Source organism: Hypoxylon trugodes, assembly GCF_022578975.1.
Source record: "Hypoxylon trugodes strain CBS 135444 unplaced genomic scaffold F4822scaffold_1, whole genome shotgun sequence".
Classification (NCBI taxonomy): Eukaryota; Fungi; Ascomycota; class Sordariomycetes; order Xylariales; family Hypoxylaceae; genus Hypoxylon; species Hypoxylon trugodes.
Window position 1 is genome coordinate 2,159,680 of NW_026250016.1, and position 18,518 is coordinate 2,178,197.

Consider the following 18,518-nt stretch of genomic DNA (forward strand, 5'->3'; position numbering starts at 1 on the left):
GAAGTTGAGAATGAGAGAGTTTTGGACTTGCATATAGGCAATCAGGTACCCTGGCTGTACCCCTACCTAAAGATTTAAGCTTAACCTTATCTAATCTACTAAGCAGCTGGGGTGTTCTGAAAGCTTGCGGCGACTTTAAGCTTCTACTGTATGTACCTAGGTAATTTATTTAGCATTTACTTAGTCCATCTTCCGCCACTTTTCTGTTAAACAATACTTTGATGACTTGAATGATCATAAATACTCTCTTTATCAAATACCACAGGGAAGAACGTATGAAGTTGCAAATATGAGTAAACTAGGCTTATCTTTCGGTTTAAATCTCACCAAGAAGCCCGGCGCTTCGAAACCCGCTCCTCCAAAGAGGAAACCGATGTTTGGTGGTGACGAATCGGACGACGATGACGCGAACGGATCGACCAAAGGACCACAAGCAACCGAAATATCAGAGCTAAATGACTTCCCTACGGAATCGTCTATCCAACAATCAAGTAAAAAGCCATCATTAAAATCGAAGAACGGCGCGCCTCCCCAACCTCCAAACAGCAAAAACAAGAAACCCCAGATTTCGATGTACGGCGACCTATCGAGCTCTCTCGAATCGCGCAAACACCAAGAAGCCGCAGAGGAGCTAGATCCCTCGATATACGACTACGATGCGGTCTACGACTCGTTAAAACCGGAGAAGAAAGCTACGCAGGAAGACATTGAGAGGAAGCCCAAGTACATGAAGAATTTGCTAGCTTCTGCCGCTGTACGGAAACGCGACGCCCTCATCGCTGAAGAGAAGAAGATTGCGCGGGAACGGGAGGAAGAAGGAGATGAATACGCGGATAAGGAGAAGTTCGTTACGGAGGCATATAAGAAACAACAGGAAGAGAATCGGCGGATTGAAGCGGAAGAACGTAAGCGCGAAGAGGAGGAAGCTAAGAAGAATAAGACCGGCGGCATGACTGCTTTCTACAAAGATTTACTAGAGAGGGGCGATCAACGGCATGCTGAAGTTGTTAAAGCGGCGGAAGAACGAGCGAAAGCCGGCCCGAGGGACGACGAAGACACACAAGAGGAGAAAGTCAAGACCGATGCGGATGTTGCACGAGAGATCAACCAAAAAGGCGGAACTATTGCGATCAACGAAGACGGTCAAGTGGTAGACAAGCGCGAGTTACTGAAGGGAGGTCTCAATCTGGGCACAGTTAAGAAGCAAGAACCCCGAAGAGAAGCAGATAAGGAACGAGATCGTAGGGACGATCGCGGGCAATCGCGAGGCTTCGTTGGTGCAGGTGGGAAACAAGCTATGCGTGAAAGACAAACCCGCATGTTGGAGGCGCAATTGGAGCAATCTTTAAAGCGATCCATGGCCGAGGAAGAGGAGGAACGGGAGAAGGTCGAACGCGCATCCAAGAGCCGCAAGACTGAATCCGACGTATCGAGTGCGAAGGAGAGGTATCTAGCACGTAAGAGGGAAGCCGAAGAGGCGAAAAAGAAAGCGGCTGCGGAGAAATCGTGAGCAGAATTCAGATATAGACCTGTATATACCCCATCCAGGCTTCGAATCAAGATAGGATATACCGCTCCATCTTGGACGCCATAGCCTTAGTATGATGTACAATTCCGTGCTCTCATCGGTTCGATTATATCGTAAGAATTAATCCGTCCTTTTACAATGGCTTGCCACCGTTATCCTGTTTTATCCGTCGCCAGTATGTTGTGTTGACTTGGTCCCACGCTAACATGTATTTCTCTATGCATTGGAGAGTGCATGTCTGCTCGCTGCTCGATAATGAACTACCCGGATTCGGTACGCACTTCCTATAGCAATGCGTGTTGATTTTCTGTATGAAGATTACTTGATTAGGTCCTTTCTTCGAGGGAGGGCTGCCAAGAGGCACGGAGTTAGGGTGCGTACTTCGGCTAGCATTCTGACGTTTTCTATGGCGTATTGGGTCTTGACTTGCTTGATGACCTCGTCCTTAAATTGTTCGGATTCCATGATTGCTAATTCGTTCGGTTTGCGTCTTGTTCCTAGGTATGTTGCGTATGGAAATGGTAAAATGGTGGGATTATTGATAGGTTCGGAGCTTTCATGAAAAAAGTTGAAGCTTCATTGATTATTTCGTAGGCCATTTCGGAGTGGAGTTAAAAACTCTTAGCGTCCTTAGCGGTGAAGTGGGGGTACCGTAGGCACTTGGATACAGGGTATGACGCATGCCACTGAATTTAAAAACATCTAGACGTACTAGGTAGGTACTTATCAAAATGGCCACCAGATGGTAGCATTATTGAAGTATATTATTTAGAATAAATTGCCATGACGGAAGCTCATTTTCGTCTAACTTATTAACAATATGATTCCCCTTCATCCACTTATTTTCCCTAGACAGAAATCTCAATTATGGCTCATATGGAGGAGGATCGTTATTTGGTGTACTCTCGCTGCTCCGAGCAAGTTCCGCAACGAAGTTACCCTTCTGTTCCCGATGAAGTTTCCGTACCTGGAGATAGTCCGCACACACGACGAGGGCGGTGGTAACGCTATGGAAATATGGGATTAGCTACACCCTTAGATACAATAATCACGAACAAATACTTGCTAGCTGATACAAGCTACGACGGTAATATCAGTCCGGCCTGCAAGACCAGACTTTATAGCGAGGACTAAATCTGCAGCCGTGACCAACGAAAAGACTACAGAGGCGAGTAGAACTCCTCTCTGAAACCCGCCCATCTGACCCGTAGCCGGGCGTTTTTGGGCGAAGCTATATGCTCTCCATAATGCGATGAAAAGGACAATATTGGTCATTGTGGTAACGGCGCCCTGAGACTCAGTTAGATTTGTTATTTGGATACACGTAGGTATGGGGATGAAAGGGCAAATGCCTACAACTGCGGCAGATACCCAAGATATAGTCGTTTGAGTCGCTACTTCGTTCACCTCGTCGGGGGTAGTATAATGATTTCCGAAACTGCTTGGTCGATAGGAGGCAAAAGCTATAACACTAACGACACACATGCTGAGTTGACCGAAAACAGAAAGAGTGTGTGCTATCGCCCACCAATTTATCGAGTTGTCGTCTGGCTGCCCCATTTGGAATCTGTGTCTTGATATACTCTAGCGGTTATGTTTGAGAAGCACAAGGCCTATGCCAATGGAAGTGAACGAATTCGCTCTCCATGACAGAGGACTTCTTTATGTAAATCATCCTTTTATAGTAAGAAGACGAGGCATACTACAACGAGCGGATACGACCCTCGGTAGGCGTTGAAGTTAGCTGTTTGTCCTGGAATGACGTAGGATCCGTGACCAATCATGAATTCTATACTCAGCCCTGTCAGCGCATCCTTTCACTGGTTACCAAAACTCCAAGATTAATGCGGCAGATTCAGAACTGGTTAAATAGTGTGGGAGACATCCACATTTAGTGACCACCCCGCCAAAACTCTTATGGCGGACGTTACTATGCCTATCTCAGTTTGGGTATTGCTGTGTTACCGACAAATAGCAAACAACGTGGTTCGGTCACTGGGATATGGAGTCCTTCGCTAAAATCTATCTACTTCTAGAACGATTCAAAGGGGTCGGGTGAGTTCGTGTTGAAGAGTAGCATATGGCTTATCTCGGTGAACGTAAGAGAATTAGACTCGAGAAGTGCTGCAATTAAATTCTACACAAGACGAATGAGGATATTTTGGCGATCGTGTTTGGATACTTTGAAGCTATAGGTAGGTAGTGAGTGAATTCCATTTCAACTTCATATGTGAGACTGAAGAATCCATTTTCGGCTCCAGGTTATGTCAAACGTCTTTCAACTCTTAAAATCTAGAGCATTGTTGACTCATGATAATATGGTTTCGCATGTCTGCCTTGTTTCATCCATTCAATGTGAAGTGGAAAAATAGGTGTTAAGCGCGCTAAGGCTGCTAGTAGCGGTGGCTTTGTAAGTCCTCCAGCTATTGTGCCATGATGGGACCCACTGAAAGTAGCGGCCTTAGCGCAGTCATCAGCGCTAATCGATAAAATGCCACGCTATTGATTTAAGTGGAGCATATCCGTTGCCGTGCAACAGATCTAGTATTTCCCCCAAACAATAGGCTTTCACTAGTTTCTAACCTTCTAATATTTCAACTTCCCTAGCCCATCGTCCAAATCTCAGACCAATTGATTTATCATATCGCACTCGTGCTTTGCAACTGGGTATCAAAGCACCTTTTAGTCATGGCGGCTCGAACCTTAGAAGCTCGTTTCGAGCGTATGTCTGTTAATGACGAGAATGATTATCAGAATCAGAAATCTAAGGTATGTCGAACCAACATCATATCCTGGGGGGATAATAGCAGTAAATCTAACTGTTGATACAGGTCATCACTACAACAACACAATTACCACACAGTTCGAGTCGTCCGAATCTATATAAAGTTGCTTTGCAAGCGCAGAGCGCAAATGCCGTCACCGCTGCCGTTACCCTCCCTTCACAAGCTGCGCAACGAAAAGGTGCTCAACCCACATCGCCGACAAGGAAACCACTACCTACCATAAGTGCAGCATCTCGATCGTCATCCGATGAGTTGGCACAAGTCGAACGGAAGTCGGTGACCCTGCTCGACCAGCCATCTCTACCAAAACAATTCCATCTTGGTATGTTTGAGATTGGAAGACCGCTCGGAAAGGGAAAATTCGGAAGAGTCTACCTAGCGCGGGAGCGGACGAGTGGTTATATCTGTGCCCTCAAAGTTTTGCACAAGAGTGAGCTGCAGCAGGGTAGGGTAGAAAAGCAAGTGCGAAGGGAAATCGAGATTCAGAGTAATCTCCGGCACCCTAATATCCTACAGCTGTTTGGCCATTTCCACGACAGCAAGAGAGTATTCCTGATCCTTGAATTTGCCGGAAAGGGAGAATTATACAAGCATCTAAGGAAGGAAAACCGCTTTCCCGAATGGAAGGCCTCGCAATACATCGCACAGATGGCGAGCGCCCTGAGATATCTACACCGCAAGCACGTCATTCATCGGGATATCAAGCCTGAGAACATTCTTATGGGTATTCACGGCGAAATTAAAATCTCGGATTTTGGCTGGAGTGTGCACGCCCCGAACAGCCGCCGACAGACCATGTGCGGTACTCTAGACTACCTTCCACCTGAGATGTTGAAGCCCGGTAGTTCGGACAACTACTACGACGAGAAGGTTGATCTCTGGAGTTTGGGTGTCTTGACGTACGAGTTTCTGGTGGGAGAGGCGCCATTCGAGGATACACCGGTGATGACACAGAGGAGAATTGCGAAGGCAGATATGACTATCCCTTCGTTCGTCAGCCCCGAAGCAAGGGACCTTATTAAAAGAGTGAGTACACCGCCTGGCGACTTTCTATCCAGACTTCTCCGCTAACAGAAATAAAGCTGCTGGTTCTCGACCCCGATAAGAGAATTCCTCTGGAAGCAGTTCAGACACACCCTTGGATTATGAAGCACTGCGGCAAAGGAAAGCAAGCTGCTAATAGGGAAAGGTCGCACTGACGAATTATTTAATTATGAATAATGGAATGGACCATGCTTCACTTGTACATTTTACTGGAGGACACAGCTGGCGTTCGTTTAGGGATATTGGTATATCTGGTTAGGGGGGACTTGCATCAATGGGGCGTAGGCGTCACCGGCTACCGCGTACCATTCCAAATAAGAATACGTTTTATACACTTATTCGTTGCCTTCATTATTTTTCTTCCCATTGCTAGCTTTTCCGAACTCCTGGTATTGGGGATTGGTGATATTGTACAGGTCATTAATACATGGGGCTCGTATCTCGTTTTTTATCTGTACACTTCGTCGAACGGTCGGGTATCCGAGAAACACGAGTCCCATACTTGGTTTACCACTCTGACGGCTTGTACGTCGTCTTTACACCTCGGTCGCGCCAGGACAGATTGTACAGCTCGCCGTCGTACGCATTCTTGGAATTGTTGTGTTAATGTCCAATTCCCTCTCGTCATCGTCTCTCTCGTCCATCGACACTCGCCGCTAAGCATCGCCGCTCGGATCTATCAGTCCAACCCTATGTTAGCCATAATCCATCTAAATGAATAGTGTTGGGTGTGATGGAATGTATGATGGATATCTTACCTCAGTACAAGCCGCATGCTTCAAATCCTTATCCCCGACCCAATCAACCTTCCACCTAAGATGATCCCACGCATGCACCATCTCATGGGACAACGTATCCTCCAAATGATTCCGATTCCTAACCTCATTCGCACAAACCAATATTCCATGATCGGGACTGAAACCCCCACTAGCGCGATGGACTTGTCCGTCCTCGGTTAATCGAGCTGGACATCGTCGGCAGACTACATTGTTGGCATCGAGATTGCCGTTTAGAGCGGCGATTTTTTCTCGCATGAAACGGACGGTGGGGGAGTGTGCGAAGGCCCAGTCTCGGTACTTTTCGCAGCGCGCGCAGTCGGTTGCTTCGCGCTCTCGGTACCGCCATTCGCGGTAGTGGAAGCGTCCTTCGGGGGTGATTTCGCCGGAGAGGATTTTGAAGTAGTTTACCCACCATGCGGTTTTCGGGTCGAAACCTGTTCGCGCTGGGTCGTTTTGGACGAGGCGTGGGAGGGATGGTGATGCGGATGTAGAGGGTGTGGGGTTTGTCGAGGAGGATGTGGATGGTTGAGAGGATGTTGGAAGACCCGGAGCCTCGGGGGCTGGGGAATCTGAGGGTTGCGACGACATCGTGGGTTGGATTCTCGGGGGTATAGGTAAGAGGAATCGACCGGGCTCTAGGATTCCCCGTGTTGCCCGCGCGAATACATAAACTTTCCACTAAGGTACGGCGGTACAGGCGGAACAGGCCCGAAGGCGGTGAAACGGAAAATGTTCTAGTTAATTTTCTTGTACCTAGGTATTGATTCCGATTTCGGCCGGGGTTCCGCCGTATATCCAATGGGAATGCTTGCCGTTTTCGATTACCTTTCAGCAATACCTGTACGTCCGCTACTTTTATAAGGAGATTTGCTGTGCTACCGCTGTAAATCGTATAAATCACTCCACTGAAATTGTTCCCTGTATTCCACAAGCACGCCCTAACTGTGCAGCCGCAATGGCAGATCCAGGGGTTTCAACGCCCTGTAAGTGACGAATTCACTTATATCCTAATTAAAATGTCGATTCTTGAGATATTTACTCTAGAAAAGGATATATCTGTATTATAAGTGCTGATATTCTTGAAATTGTTGTAGGTATGAAGGGTCCCAAGCCGCTGGTTGTAGTCATCAAATTGGGTGAGTCGAGTTTTGAAAATTTCCAGTATTTTCCTTATGTAACAGAGTGCACAATTGTATAAGTGGATAATGGGCTGACGTATGCTCAGGAACGAGTTCCATTGTGGATGAAAAGACACATGAGCCGTTATTGTCAATTTTGACTCTCATCGTTGAGACAGCTGTCAAGCTACGGAAAGATGGACACAAGGTCGTTATTGTGTCTTCTGGCGCCATTGGCGTCGGTCTTCGACGTATGGATGTGGAAAGGAGGCCAAAACATCTGTCCAAGCTACAAGCACTTGCAGCCATTGGTCAATGTCGTTTAATGAGCCTATGGGATAGTTTATTCGGTCACCTTCGACAACCCATAGCTCAGATTCTTCTGACGAGAAACGACATAGCGGATGTACGTGAACATGCTCAGAATTAGCCATTGAAAATGTTGCTGATGATGGATTATAGCGGACAAGATATCTCAACGCACAAAATACCATTCTGGAGCTTCTAGAGATGGGTGTCATACCAATTGTAAACGAAAACGATACATTGGCTGTTGCTGAGATCAAGTTTGGTGACAACGACACACTTTCAGCTATCACCGCAGCTATGGTCCACGCCAACTTTCTTTTCCTTATGACAGATGTTGATTGCCTATATGACAAGAACCCACGAACACATCCAGATGCTAAACCGATAGAGGAAGTAGAAGATATAGGGGCAATTCGCGCTGATGGTATGATATCTAGTGTGGTGAAGTGAATTATAGCTAATATCATCCTAGTGTCTAGTGCTGGTTCTTCTCTGGGGACGGGCGGTATGGGTACGAAGATCGTTGCTGCTAGGCTCGCAACATCTGCTGGTGTAACCACAGTCATCACTAAATCATCTTTACCAGGGAACATCGTCAAAATTGTTCGCTATCTCCAGGCCCGCAAAAAGCACTCACCATCACCCCAGACGCCGGTAACAGGCGAGGAAGGGGAAGACCCCCTATCTCGGTCAACAGCGTCATTGGCCCTTGATGCCTTAGAGAAGCCACCACTACATACGCGATTTTTGCCCCTCTCACAACCGATCCGAGACCGCTACTTCTGGATCCTCCACGGCTTGGCCCCGCATGGCACGCTTTACATCGACGTCGGTGCGCATCATGCACTTGCGGATAAAGCCGGATTGCTACCAGTAGGTGTGCTCGATGTGGAGGGCAATTTCGCACAACAAGAAGCCGTCCGCCTTGTGGTAGTGGAGAGGAGGGCGGAACCAGGTCCAGATGGTAAACTCTGGGATGGTCCGGGTGTCGAAGTTGGAAGAGCGTTGGTTAACTACGCTGCGACTGAAATCATTCGGATTAAGGGATACCGAAGCACACAAATCGAATCATTACTAGGCTATGCCGATAGCGAGTACGTAGCAGATCGAGAGAGCATTAGTCTGCTGATTAGGGAGAGCCGACCTGTCACACCAGTTCTAGATAAGCTAGGCGAGGATGGAGGAGGTATGGCTGCTTATGAGAACGATATCAGCTTATAGAGCATATAATACTCCGTACAGGGTATATGGTGTATGGGACTACGGAGTTTTATGGTGGTAAAAGAAAATTAATTTGGTGAATACGTAGTTCATAGAAAAAAGGGGATATAGCATGAGCCGGTGCGAAAAATTGTCGTTTCATAGAAAGGACTAAATGTCATAGTACTTGTAGATAGCCGCAAAACGCCCATAAATGCATATAACTCAAGCCGATTCCAAACTCCAGGCCTTCTTCCCTTCTTTTTGAGTGTCGAGAGCTTCCAAACGTCTCTTTCTATATGTACACCCACCTGGTCATAACCATTTTTTATTATCTCTTGTCCGTGATAGTGGATTAACCAGCAAACAGCGTATCTTCATCTCTGAGGTACTCTCCGCAATCTGCCTGTCGAAAACACACAATGCCCGTGGGGTCGAGACGGCGGGCTTCGGCGGTGCTGCGCGCAGTTACTCCGAAGCCGAGGGGTGTGTCGGACATACTGTATACAACAACACCCTGATGCGACGGGCAGTCGTCCGACCATCGCCCAACATGCGCCTTCACCACATTTCCGCCGTATAAGAACGGCATTTCGCCATTTGGTTTGATCCAGAGCTTGTATCGCGCATGTTCGGCGAGGATTGGAAGAGCTGTTACGTGGAGTCGGAATTTTCCAGTTTTTGTGAATTTGCCTGTTCGGACGACCTTGTTAGCTTACCTAGATAGGCAGTTTGCACTGAGCTGAGCTGGGTGAATGCATGGGTGTATATGTTGGAGATTGTTATGGCCTACCTAAGCAAATTCCTAGCGACGCTAGGTTATCTCTTGCTATTGATGTAGCTAAATTTGCGACAGATAATAGCACATAGTAGACTCTGTCGCGGTTCAAACGAAAGACATATCGGTCGGCGTCGGGGGAATCGTCGAGGGGGGCAATTAGATTCTTGAGGGAGGTGCCAGTGTAATTGGCTAATTTCTCAAAGAGGACTTTGGTCTCGGGTTCTGTTAAAGGTCTCATCTTGATTAAATCACTTCGTTTTGCGCCGTACGGAACCTATGAGCTTCGAATGGTAAAGCTGGCGGGGTGGCTGTTAACAAATTTCGAGATGCAAGAAAATATTCTGCCGTTTGGAAATTTTGGCGGTGAGAAAGATACAGGGTACTGTGGAGTCGCTCTGTTAATTTTAATTGGATAGATTTTAGTAAATACGGGGCTTCTGACAGGGAACCCCTACGTACCTCTGAAATTTTGATCCCGATTTCTTCACTGAATTTGATAAGATTCATCTTCTCACATTCAACATTTATACCCAAAAATGGCGTCTAGACCATCCAAGAAGAGGAAGCTTACTCCGCCTCAATCAGACGATGAAGGCGTGTCTCGCAAGTCTAATGCGAAAATCCAAAAATCATTCATGGTGAATGCATCCAATTGGGATTTGGAACAGGATTATGAGACGAGAGCAAGGAAAGGAAAGAAAAAGGAAAAAGAGAGTACCCGACTTCCTTTAAAACTCTCGGACGGACGCGTACAACATGTCTCTGCAGTACCTGATGATCTACGGTCTATAGAGAGCGACGAGGACTGGTTAGAAGGTGCCGAAGATGCATCCGAGGATGAGGAGGAAGAAGAGAGGAGGCAAGTTGAGAAACCTGAGATACCCGAACATCAGCAAATCCTGGAAGCCAAAGAGGAACTAGCCAAGGTAGCTCTTATGCTCAATGAGAGCCCCGAGGACAATGCTGGTGCATTCAAAGCAATAGCCAAGATCGGACAGTCCCGGATCGAAGCCATTCAAAAACTTACCCTGGCTACTCAACTCGCCGTTTACCGAGATGTTATTCCCGGCTATCGGATACGGCCCGCTGCGGAAGATGCACCCGAGGAGAAATTGTCAAAAGAAGTGAGAAGTCTTCGGGGTTTTGAACAAGCTCTCGTCTCGGGCTATCAGGCGTATGTGAAGGATATTGCCAGATATGCGAAGTCAGGACGACACAGAGTTAGCCAAGACCGAGGCCAGAGCATTGCGAGCGTCGCTATCACCTGTGCTTGCACTCTATTAACTTCTGTGCCTCATTTCAACTTCCGATCCGATCTGATTAAGATCCTTGTTGGAAAGCTTTCAAGTAGGAGACATCCCGATGACGATTTCAACAAGTGTCTCCAGGCACTTGAGACCCTTTTCAAGGAGGACGAGGAAGGACGTCCAGCTATGGAAGCTGTCTCGCTTCTCTCTAAAATGATGAAGGCAAAGGAGTACCAGGTACACGAAAGTGTGGTTAATCTCTTCCTACACCTCCGTTTAGAGTTTTCAGGCAAGGCTTCCAAAGACTCAGTCGACCGCTTGGATGATGCTACAGGCCTTAATGGCAAGAAGCCCAAGGGAAAGAAACAATTCCGAACCAAGCGGGAACGGAAAAACATAAAAGAACAGAAATCACTACAGAAAGATATGGCTCAAGCCGATGCGCTCGTCTCCCATGAAGAACGCGATCGCATGGAGGGAGAAATATTGAAACTCGTATTCGGGACATATTTCCGTATTTTGAAGCAGCGAGTACCACACCTTATGGGTGCCGTCTTAGAAGGTCTATCCAAATATGCTCACCTAATCAATCAAGACTTCTTTGGTGACCTCCTTGAAGCTCTTAAAGATCTTATCCGGCATAGCGATGCATTCCAGAATGGCGATGAGGAGGAAGAACAAGAGGAGGATGAGGATGAGGATGAGGACACACCCGTCCGTAACCCCTCCCGCGAAGCCCTCCTCTGTACCGCAACCGCCTTCGCGCTCCTCGCGGGCCAAGATGCGCACAACGCCCGCGCAGATCTACATCTCGACCTATCCTTCTTTACTACACATCTCTATCAATCCCTCCTACCCCTGTGTCTCGACCCGGATCTCGAACTCGGCGCAAAATCTCTTCACCTCCCAGATCCAGACAATCCCACTTCCGCCCACGCCAAACCAAACACCAAAGGCAATAAAGTCAATCTGCAGACCACAACCGTCCTACTCATCCGATGTCTCACCGCCATCCTCATACCTCCTTGGAACGCACGCTCAGTCCCACCCCTCCGCCTCGCCGCTTTCGCAAAACAACTCTCAACCGCCGCACTCCACGCCCCCGAACGCTCAACACGTGCCATTCTAGCACTACTAGCAGATGTAGGCGCAGCACACGGACGCAATAGGGGTGTAGCCGCGCTATGGGATACAGAAGAACGAAGAGGTGACGGTGCATTTAACCCGCTTAGCGTAAGTGTGGAAGGAAGTAACCCGTTCGCGACGACAGTGTGGGAAGGTGAGATTTTAAGACGGCATTATTGTCCTCAGGTTAGGGAGGGTGTTACGTTGGTGGAGAAGAGTATGGGGTTAAGGTAGAAGAACAGGGGATGCAGTAGGAATGAGTCAAAGTACTATAGGCCATGCATTTACAAATATTTATCTTAAGAAATCAAGACTTCAATGATGGCAAGATTGTAATCCGTATTACTTTATGTGTGTGCAAGCAGCCCTCGGTATCTACGACGTGTTTTACCTCTATCATGCTAGCTTATTTGGTTCAGATTTCACCGACACTTATAGTCACAACATGGAAAGGAAGCCTTTTTTTGGTGCACGTCTAGTATCGTGTTTATATATTGATAGCTACTATCAACATTCATACGCCTTCGCCATGCTTGCGAATCTGGCCGATACCTAGACTAGGTGGACAACGTATACGTACTTAAATCCATCCACCACCTAGTGTCAACTAGTCTTGCGCAATGTGTGAAATGGGGAGAACCGGGAAGGGCTCAAAGGGGTTCCGTCGACGAGAATGTATAAATGAGTCAATCCATAAGGTCGAAGGCAACGCCATATGGTAATCGAATTCGCCGAGGCATCAACAACGTATTTCTTTTGTCGCCGAGTTACGGCGAAGATATAAATGTACATAAAGTATTGTGTAACCGTCCGCAGGTAACGGAGGTATGGTCTTCGTATCATATAGTTCAGGGTGTAGAATTAGAATTACTTCTGTAATTCTGTTCGTCGGCGGGACCTGTATGCTATTACTGCCTTGTTAGTACTCCATATATCATCGTAATGTAAAAGTAGAATACCCTTACCTTTAGAGTGCTTATGCAAGCACGTTTCAGTATCACAACTCATAGTGTCGGCGAAAGTACCTTGAGTTAACGTATAAACTCAACTCAGGTGTGCAGAGGAACTAGATTGTATGGCACATAAAGTAACCGATACACAATGTCTAAAAGGAAAGGGGTAAATATACGATATTGATTCGTATCGGCGTGGATTACTCTTCCGAGGCCCAGCGAGAGTCGGCAAGTCCACGTCCTCTTGAAGTACCACTAGAAACAATCCGACTCCTTGGGCTAGGTCCACGTCGTTCTTGCTCTAATGTGCCATCCAGAGACATAGGATCTAGCTGCGTCTCTCTCGTGTTCCACCGCGAGGCCGCAAGGCCTCCACGATGTACTCCATTTCTTGTGTCGGCTTCCGTGCCACCCATGGTCACATCTTCCTGTGAGCCTCGCAGTGTGTTCGTGTCGATAGTGAACGGCATAACAGGTTGCTCAATATCCTCTACTTCTTCGTCTAGAAGCGAGGGCTCAGGTGAAGTGGCACGGGGAGGACGACTCTGTTCAGGGCGTTGAGAAACTCGGATATGGGGCAAGGGCGGATTCTCTGAATCCATTAGATTGGGACCCCGTCCCTGCGGCGGTTGAGTAGATGGAATAGGTCGCAACCACACAGGAGGCGAGTTGCCGTTCCGACCGTTGAAAGTCTCGTAAACAAATCGATCCGCATCAGAATTAAAGGATCTTTGAATAGGCTGTGTCGCGGGTCGAGACGTATACGGTCGTTGAAGTGTTGCTTCTTGCTCTCTAGGTGGGGTGGGATTCGCTTCTAACCAACGGGGCATACGAGATGGTGGATGACAACTTGGCGGCGGTCGTTGCGCTGCTTGGTTTGGTGGAAGGGGTACAGTACGTCGCTGGACTCTGCTACCTTGTAAGTCACCTCGTGCGCCGTTGTTGGTGTTCGTCCTGTTGTTTCCACGGCTCCTGCTGCAAGGGGCCTTGGCGCGAGAGAATTCGGCCTGCAGTTTCTTGGCCTCACTCATATCACCTCGTCCGTCCATCTTGATGGTGTCGTAGCTTCTCTCGGGGGCGGGGGGTGCTAGAGCTAGAGAGTGACTCTATGTGGTGATATCGGTATGAGGTCAGACAGATTAGGTTCTAATATATTTTAGAATGGAGGTGCAGCGGAAGAGAATGGACCTAGTAGATGAAGAAGGATTAATTCACAGTATGGGTTGACTCATTCCGTGTATGTCTAGTATTGTTGGTAGAAGGTTCAATGGGCGATAAGGGGTGAGTGACTTATAGTGATGTGATTTTCTTGCAGGACGGCGTCGCGGAAAATACCGTTGAGTCGTTTGAAGGTATCTCCGCCTAAAACTGCAAAGATTTGGGTAGAAAATACACAAGATAAAGTAAAGCCAGCTTGGGTGGGTATTCGGCAACTTTCACTACGAGCCAAAGTTGGGACATTGGTTAGGTGACTACCTACCTAGGTACTTATAAGTTGACAGGCACTAGAATTTGAATGTCTTCCCTTGATATATGCCCAAGTACCTATCTGTAAGTGAGTTGGTAAGTACGTTCGCCCTTTCCCCTTAGCAATGTCATACCTTAATAGGCCCTACATAGTGCAGTATCAGCCTAAGGCTTTGTTAGACGCCCTGGAAGTATAAGATAGATAAGGCGTGCCTTACTGACAATAATCGTCTGTTGGTAGGAGCGGTAAACATGCCAATGGTCCAGACTGGCGCCTGCAGATGCACGCACCCATCTAATCCCTAATCGCAAACAGACTTGCACATCAAAAAGAGTCGTAAATACCCGTAAGAAAAGGCGTCGCTCTTATTCTAAGGTCCCCTATAATTGATGTGTATAGGTCCGAAGATAAACAATTATGTTCCTGTACGGCTGATGAACGTATTAATTACTATACTATTATCAACTAGGAGGTCCGCGGCTGTGCTGCTTCTTGCTACCCACAGAGGTTTCTATAACATTGATATTCGTCTCCCTGTGTCTGGCTTGTTTCGCCTCTTCTAGCCATTGTATCTCGACAACAGGGACGTGTTGTCGGCTAAATTCGACCAGCGCCTTCGAATTAGGGCTTCCATCTTTAATACCAATACAAGAAACGCGAGGTATTCCTAGAGATTTGGATAGGCGGTCCTCGCACGACTTCGATAACCCTACTAACCTGATGGGTGCCCGGGTGGGATGCGATTTGGAGGCGACGGCTACCATCTGAGGGAGATGGCCATCGAGGGCGTTTGGGTGACCGGATCGGGCTACAAAGATAGCTGAATAAGAGGGAGTATGTGTTTCTTGAGAGGTGGGAGGCTTGTCTTCACTCTGCTCCACATTCTCCCCTTCTGACGCTATCTCCTGAAGATGGCGCGTTACGGCCGTCAAGCCGATGTCGACATATGATCGGAGTTCTGGCGCCGGAGGAGGCAGACTTTCTCTAGATTGAGTATTTGGTGATTTGCGCTTCCGTTTCCTGTCACGTTTCCCTTTGGATGGATGGAAATTTTCTGAGCGATACTGGCCCAATGGCGCAAGAAGACTGGTGGGAAAAATTAGTGTGGGAAGTACAACTATGCTCGGAGTTTTGTTTTCATGGAAGGACATGGGAATTGGATTTGCGGTGGGCGTTATGACAGCCACAATTTCTCGTTACACCCGAGACCTATTAACTCACGTGCATAACAATTCCAAGATTGTCTCTTGATCTTCGAGGGCTACGTTTGGCCTGACACTGTTAGACTCAACAATCCTGAACATGATATGATATATTGGATAACTTACCACGATACTGCTGAGAACGGAGTATCTAGTTGATACAATATCTTCTTTTTTCTCTCCATTTTAAAGGGGGTTGGTTTGTGGTCGGGCGTATGTATAATGCTGCTGAATTATGAGACAGTAAGAGCAAGTCGAAACCTTCTACCAATATATGGATGTGGGTCAGTACACGAGATCTAACCAATTAGCTACTAGTCTGTACGCCGCAGCGTAATTGTGTATTGAAGTCAAACGGCAATTCTGTATTCCCACATCTTCAACATTTTCTCAATACATTGCTCGGTATTTCTTTAAATACTTTTACCTACATACATGTAGGTATGCCGCTTGAACCTATACTCAATTGCTTTTTATTGTCGAACGGATTGAGTTAGGTACATATTCGGAAAAGAACTGCTGTTTTGAATACTTTCAGACAACTTGAACGTTATAAATGTCAAACCGTATGACTGAATTTGGTGTGATACGAAACGCTCGCTCAGACTGAGCGCATCGACTACCGATGGACTCTATGCCACAATCCCTTGATTATATCCATATCTGCCTTAACTGCATCACTTTCCTCGTGCTCATCTAATACTTCTATCCGAGATCTTAATCGGGCGACCATTAGATCTAGGGCGATCTTTGGTGATGCTAGGGCTAGCTCCTCTCTCAACTTGGCTTGACTAATCAATTTACCGTTACACATCTGCTTTACCAAGCTTTCCGCCATGTCCTGGCAGTTACTTGTCAAGAGGTTATAACGTGGATGAAGTGCCATATGCGCAGCTCCTAAATCTTATATTTAGTACTGGATGAGCCCGAAGACTACCTAGGTAGTGTGCTAAAACTCACCTAATTCTTGGATCTCTTGGTGCGATTTTGTCGTCTCACCAACATAATAGCAAGAACTCCACGTCTCAATAAATGCAGCGTTGATCTCCGCCACACGAAAATAATTCTTGCCGAGAGCAGTAAGTGCTAACTGGTCGCTCATTAGGTCGTAGCAATACGAAGGGTGAAAACTACGATCTATCACACAAAGTGCCCAATGGCTGACGCTGTTCAGGGTCATACCAACGTGTTTGGCAAGCAGTTCATAAGTGTTTCTTGATAACTCAAACTTGCCGAACTCGATAGGTTTGGTGACTAAGAACACAGCTCGGTGGGACGTGGTCGGATCCCATTCCAACGGTGGCATCTCAACGACCGAATCGCCGGTAATCTTTGCTAAAATTAAACGGAGAAAACCGTTCTTCTCTGCTCGGCGCCGTTCTTCTTCCGCTCTTGCTGCATCTTCCCTCGTTTCCGAAGGATCACGCGATTTTCTGTGTTCCCTGAGTACTATGTTAGGTACTTGGATGATTAAGCGTAATACTCCGCAAGAAGTATTCGGTTTCTTACCATTTCTCCTTCAGGTATTCTTCAGTAGCTATTCCAGCACTCCTCAGCTTTGATAAAGCATCGAATCCCATCTCGATCATAAAGAAATTGAAATATAATCTAGTTTTGGTAGGCGGTAACTAGCAGAGCGGATCTTTCAATTTTGTGTATGTACGCGCTGAGTGTCGCCCGGCACATCTTATCCGCTTATGTACACAAATGCGAAATTTCCCAATACGGTTGAAATACGGCGAACTGAGGCTATGCATACATGCTACACACGTGTGATACACATACCTACCTAGGTATGTATTTGGGCTCAAATGTCCATCGGACTCAGACACAACGCTTATTAGGGACGAAGAGAGAAGAGGAAAAATAATAAAAGATTAAATGATATACCATATGCATGCACCGTGTAGATAAGCACATACATTATGTACATACATAAACATATGTATAGTACAACGTAGATCTGATAGATCTTTGTGACTCAACTTTATAATACGTTATTGACAATTAGCTTAAAATACGATTTGTGCATTTTTAAATATACCTAGGTATATATATGTTTGCATATATAGGTAGGTACATAATGTACCTAATTGTTTGCTCATTTATTATGTACCAATTCCTATCTTCGTGCAGTAAAACCTTTGGAAAAAAAAAAGTAGTTGAAATTTAGGTATTTCACTATTCGCGTGCCTGAACAAACACCCCGATCCTTTCTATCACAGATCTACGTATACCCTAACCCGGTTGCTTAAGACATGCCAAATTCTAGAATATTACTTAAATATTCGGAGAAGAGGAAGATCAGGCAATTAGTTGGTTTTGCCTTAACGATGTGAAAGATTGCAGCCTAGATCCGCAAAAGTAAGTTAAGCTTCCTTAATGGTCGTGTTGCACTAATGTACCTAGGCACTAGATGCTATATTGTGCATAAGGGCATCACCTTTAAAATCCCTGGGTACCTAGGTAGGTTGTCACCAGTCTACGTATATGTATTTGGATCCATTTTATTGATCTTCCGTTTCTTGCCATGTACCTAATCTACGAATGGGCATGCAAATTACGCAGATTGGAGGTTGTATCCCATGTCTCATCTCTATCGAGGATTTTGGAAGTTACTATGGTATCATTGGATTGCCAATATATTCGGGCGCACAGATACCGGTTTACGACCTTTTCGCGTGCACCTGCAGCATCCGATTACCTACCAATACATACAAAGGGCGGGTACACGTTGGTATTCTAGTCCCTTATAACATTGAAGGTATGTACCTGACACCCAGGATCCAATGGGGATGTACCTGCCTCCAGTCCCCGTTTCCCCACTATACAGCAGTATGTACCGTTTAACCCTGAGCTTTTTGTCACATACCGCATGTACCTAGGTAGATCATCATCAACTTTCTGCTAACGAAACTAACCCCCCAAGGCCGCAGGAAGTGAATGTATACCTCAGGAAGGCAGGCACCTTCTTCCCA

The 18,518-nt window shown here is 46.6% G+C and overlaps 10 protein-coding genes across 10 annotated transcripts; 4 read left to right on the forward strand and 6 right to left on the reverse strand.

Moving 5' to 3' along the window:
* Nucleotides 1-289: 289 nt before the first annotated feature.
* F4822DRAFT_424182 (coiled-coil domain-containing protein 55-domain containing protein) lies at nucleotides 290-1,510 on the forward strand (the record flags this gene model as incomplete). Its single annotated transcript, XM_051460098.1, has 1 exon — nucleotides 290-1,510. One exon carries the CDS (start codon nucleotides 290-292, stop codon nucleotides 1,508-1,510), a length of 1,221 nt encoding a protein of 406 aa, XP_051319493.1.
* A 729-nt stretch (nucleotides 1,511-2,239) lies between these two features.
* On the reverse strand, nucleotides 2,240-3,459 carry F4822DRAFT_385571 (uncharacterized protein). The gene is made up of 2 exons (XM_051456643.1): nucleotides 2,885-3,459; nucleotides 2,240-2,818 (listed from the first exon to the last, which is right to left on the reverse strand). Exons 1-2 carry the CDS (start codon nucleotides 3,086-3,088, stop codon nucleotides 2,594-2,596), a joined length of 429 nt encoding a protein of 142 aa, XP_051319494.1. The 5' UTR covers nucleotides 3,089-3,459; the 3' UTR covers nucleotides 2,240-2,593.
* A 623-nt stretch (nucleotides 3,460-4,082) lies between these two features.
* Nucleotides 4,083-5,649, forward strand: F4822DRAFT_22172 (kinase-like protein). Its single transcript, XM_051454008.1, has 3 exons — nucleotides 4,083-4,297; nucleotides 4,360-5,340; nucleotides 5,397-5,649. The coding sequence occupies exons 1-3, from the start codon at nucleotides 4,217-4,219 to the stop codon at nucleotides 5,511-5,513; spliced, it is 1,179 nt and encodes a 392-aa protein (XP_051319495.1). The 5' UTR covers nucleotides 4,083-4,216; the 3' UTR covers nucleotides 5,514-5,649.
* Nucleotides 5,596-7,078, reverse strand: F4822DRAFT_22165 (peptidase M76 family-domain-containing protein). The gene is made up of 2 exons (XM_051454005.1): nucleotides 6,117-7,078; nucleotides 5,596-6,034 (listed from the first exon to the last, which is right to left on the reverse strand). Exons 1-2 carry the CDS (start codon nucleotides 6,723-6,725, stop codon nucleotides 5,807-5,809), a joined length of 837 nt encoding a protein of 278 aa, XP_051319496.1. The 5' UTR covers nucleotides 6,726-7,078; the 3' UTR covers nucleotides 5,596-5,806.
* Nucleotide 7,079: 1 nt separating this feature from the next.
* On the forward strand, nucleotides 7,080-9,166 carry F4822DRAFT_22186 (glutamate 5-kinase). The gene is made up of 4 exons (XM_051454010.1): nucleotides 7,080-7,273; nucleotides 7,363-7,661; nucleotides 7,718-7,988; nucleotides 8,037-9,166. Exons 1-4 carry the CDS (start codon nucleotides 7,234-7,236, stop codon nucleotides 8,783-8,785), a joined length of 1,359 nt encoding a protein of 452 aa, XP_051319497.1. The 5' UTR covers nucleotides 7,080-7,233; the 3' UTR covers nucleotides 8,786-9,166.
* On the reverse strand, nucleotides 8,953-9,958 carry F4822DRAFT_22168 (60S ribosome subunit biogenesis protein NIP7). Its single transcript, XM_051454007.1, has 2 exons — nucleotides 9,558-9,958; nucleotides 8,953-9,457 (listed from the first exon to the last, which is right to left on the reverse strand). Exons 1-2 carry the CDS (start codon nucleotides 9,781-9,783, stop codon nucleotides 9,120-9,122), a joined length of 564 nt encoding a protein of 187 aa, XP_051319498.1. The 5' UTR covers nucleotides 9,784-9,958; the 3' UTR covers nucleotides 8,953-9,119.
* Nucleotides 9,959-10,045: 87 nt separating this feature from the next.
* Nucleotides 10,046-12,306, forward strand: F4822DRAFT_22201 (nucleolar complex-associated protein 3). Its single transcript, XM_051454012.1, has one exon. It carries the CDS (start codon nucleotides 10,082-10,084, stop codon nucleotides 12,149-12,151), a length of 2,070 nt encoding a protein of 689 aa, XP_051319499.1. The 5' UTR covers nucleotides 10,046-10,081; the 3' UTR covers nucleotides 12,152-12,306.
* Nucleotides 12,307-12,945: 639 nt separating this feature from the next.
* F4822DRAFT_22206 (uncharacterized protein) lies at nucleotides 12,946-14,569 on the reverse strand. The gene is made up of 4 exons (XM_051454014.1): nucleotides 14,560-14,569; nucleotides 14,472-14,482; nucleotides 14,351-14,419; nucleotides 12,946-14,058 (listed from the first exon to the last, which is right to left on the reverse strand). The coding sequence occupies exon 4, from the start codon at nucleotides 13,917-13,919 to the stop codon at nucleotides 13,071-13,073; it is 849 nt and encodes a 282-aa protein (XP_051319500.1). The 5' UTR covers nucleotides 13,920-14,058; nucleotides 14,351-14,419; nucleotides 14,472-14,482; nucleotides 14,560-14,569; the 3' UTR covers nucleotides 12,946-13,070.
* Nucleotides 14,570-15,879, reverse strand: F4822DRAFT_22205 (uncharacterized protein). Its single transcript, XM_051454013.1, has 3 exons — nucleotides 15,667-15,879; nucleotides 15,560-15,610; nucleotides 14,570-15,424 (listed from the first exon to the last, which is right to left on the reverse strand). Exons 1-3 carry the CDS (start codon nucleotides 15,723-15,725, stop codon nucleotides 14,800-14,802), a joined length of 735 nt encoding a protein of 244 aa, XP_051319501.1. The 5' UTR covers nucleotides 15,726-15,879; the 3' UTR covers nucleotides 14,570-14,799.
* F4822DRAFT_22309 (uncharacterized protein) lies at nucleotides 15,825-17,246 on the reverse strand. Its single transcript, XM_051454027.1, has 3 exons — nucleotides 17,050-17,246; nucleotides 16,501-16,982; nucleotides 15,825-16,437 (listed from the first exon to the last, which is right to left on the reverse strand). The coding sequence occupies exons 1-3, from the start codon at nucleotides 17,127-17,129 to the stop codon at nucleotides 16,160-16,162; spliced, it is 840 nt and encodes a 279-aa protein (XP_051319502.1). The 5' UTR covers nucleotides 17,130-17,246; the 3' UTR covers nucleotides 15,825-16,159.
* Nucleotides 17,247-18,518: the final 1,272 nt, after the last annotated feature.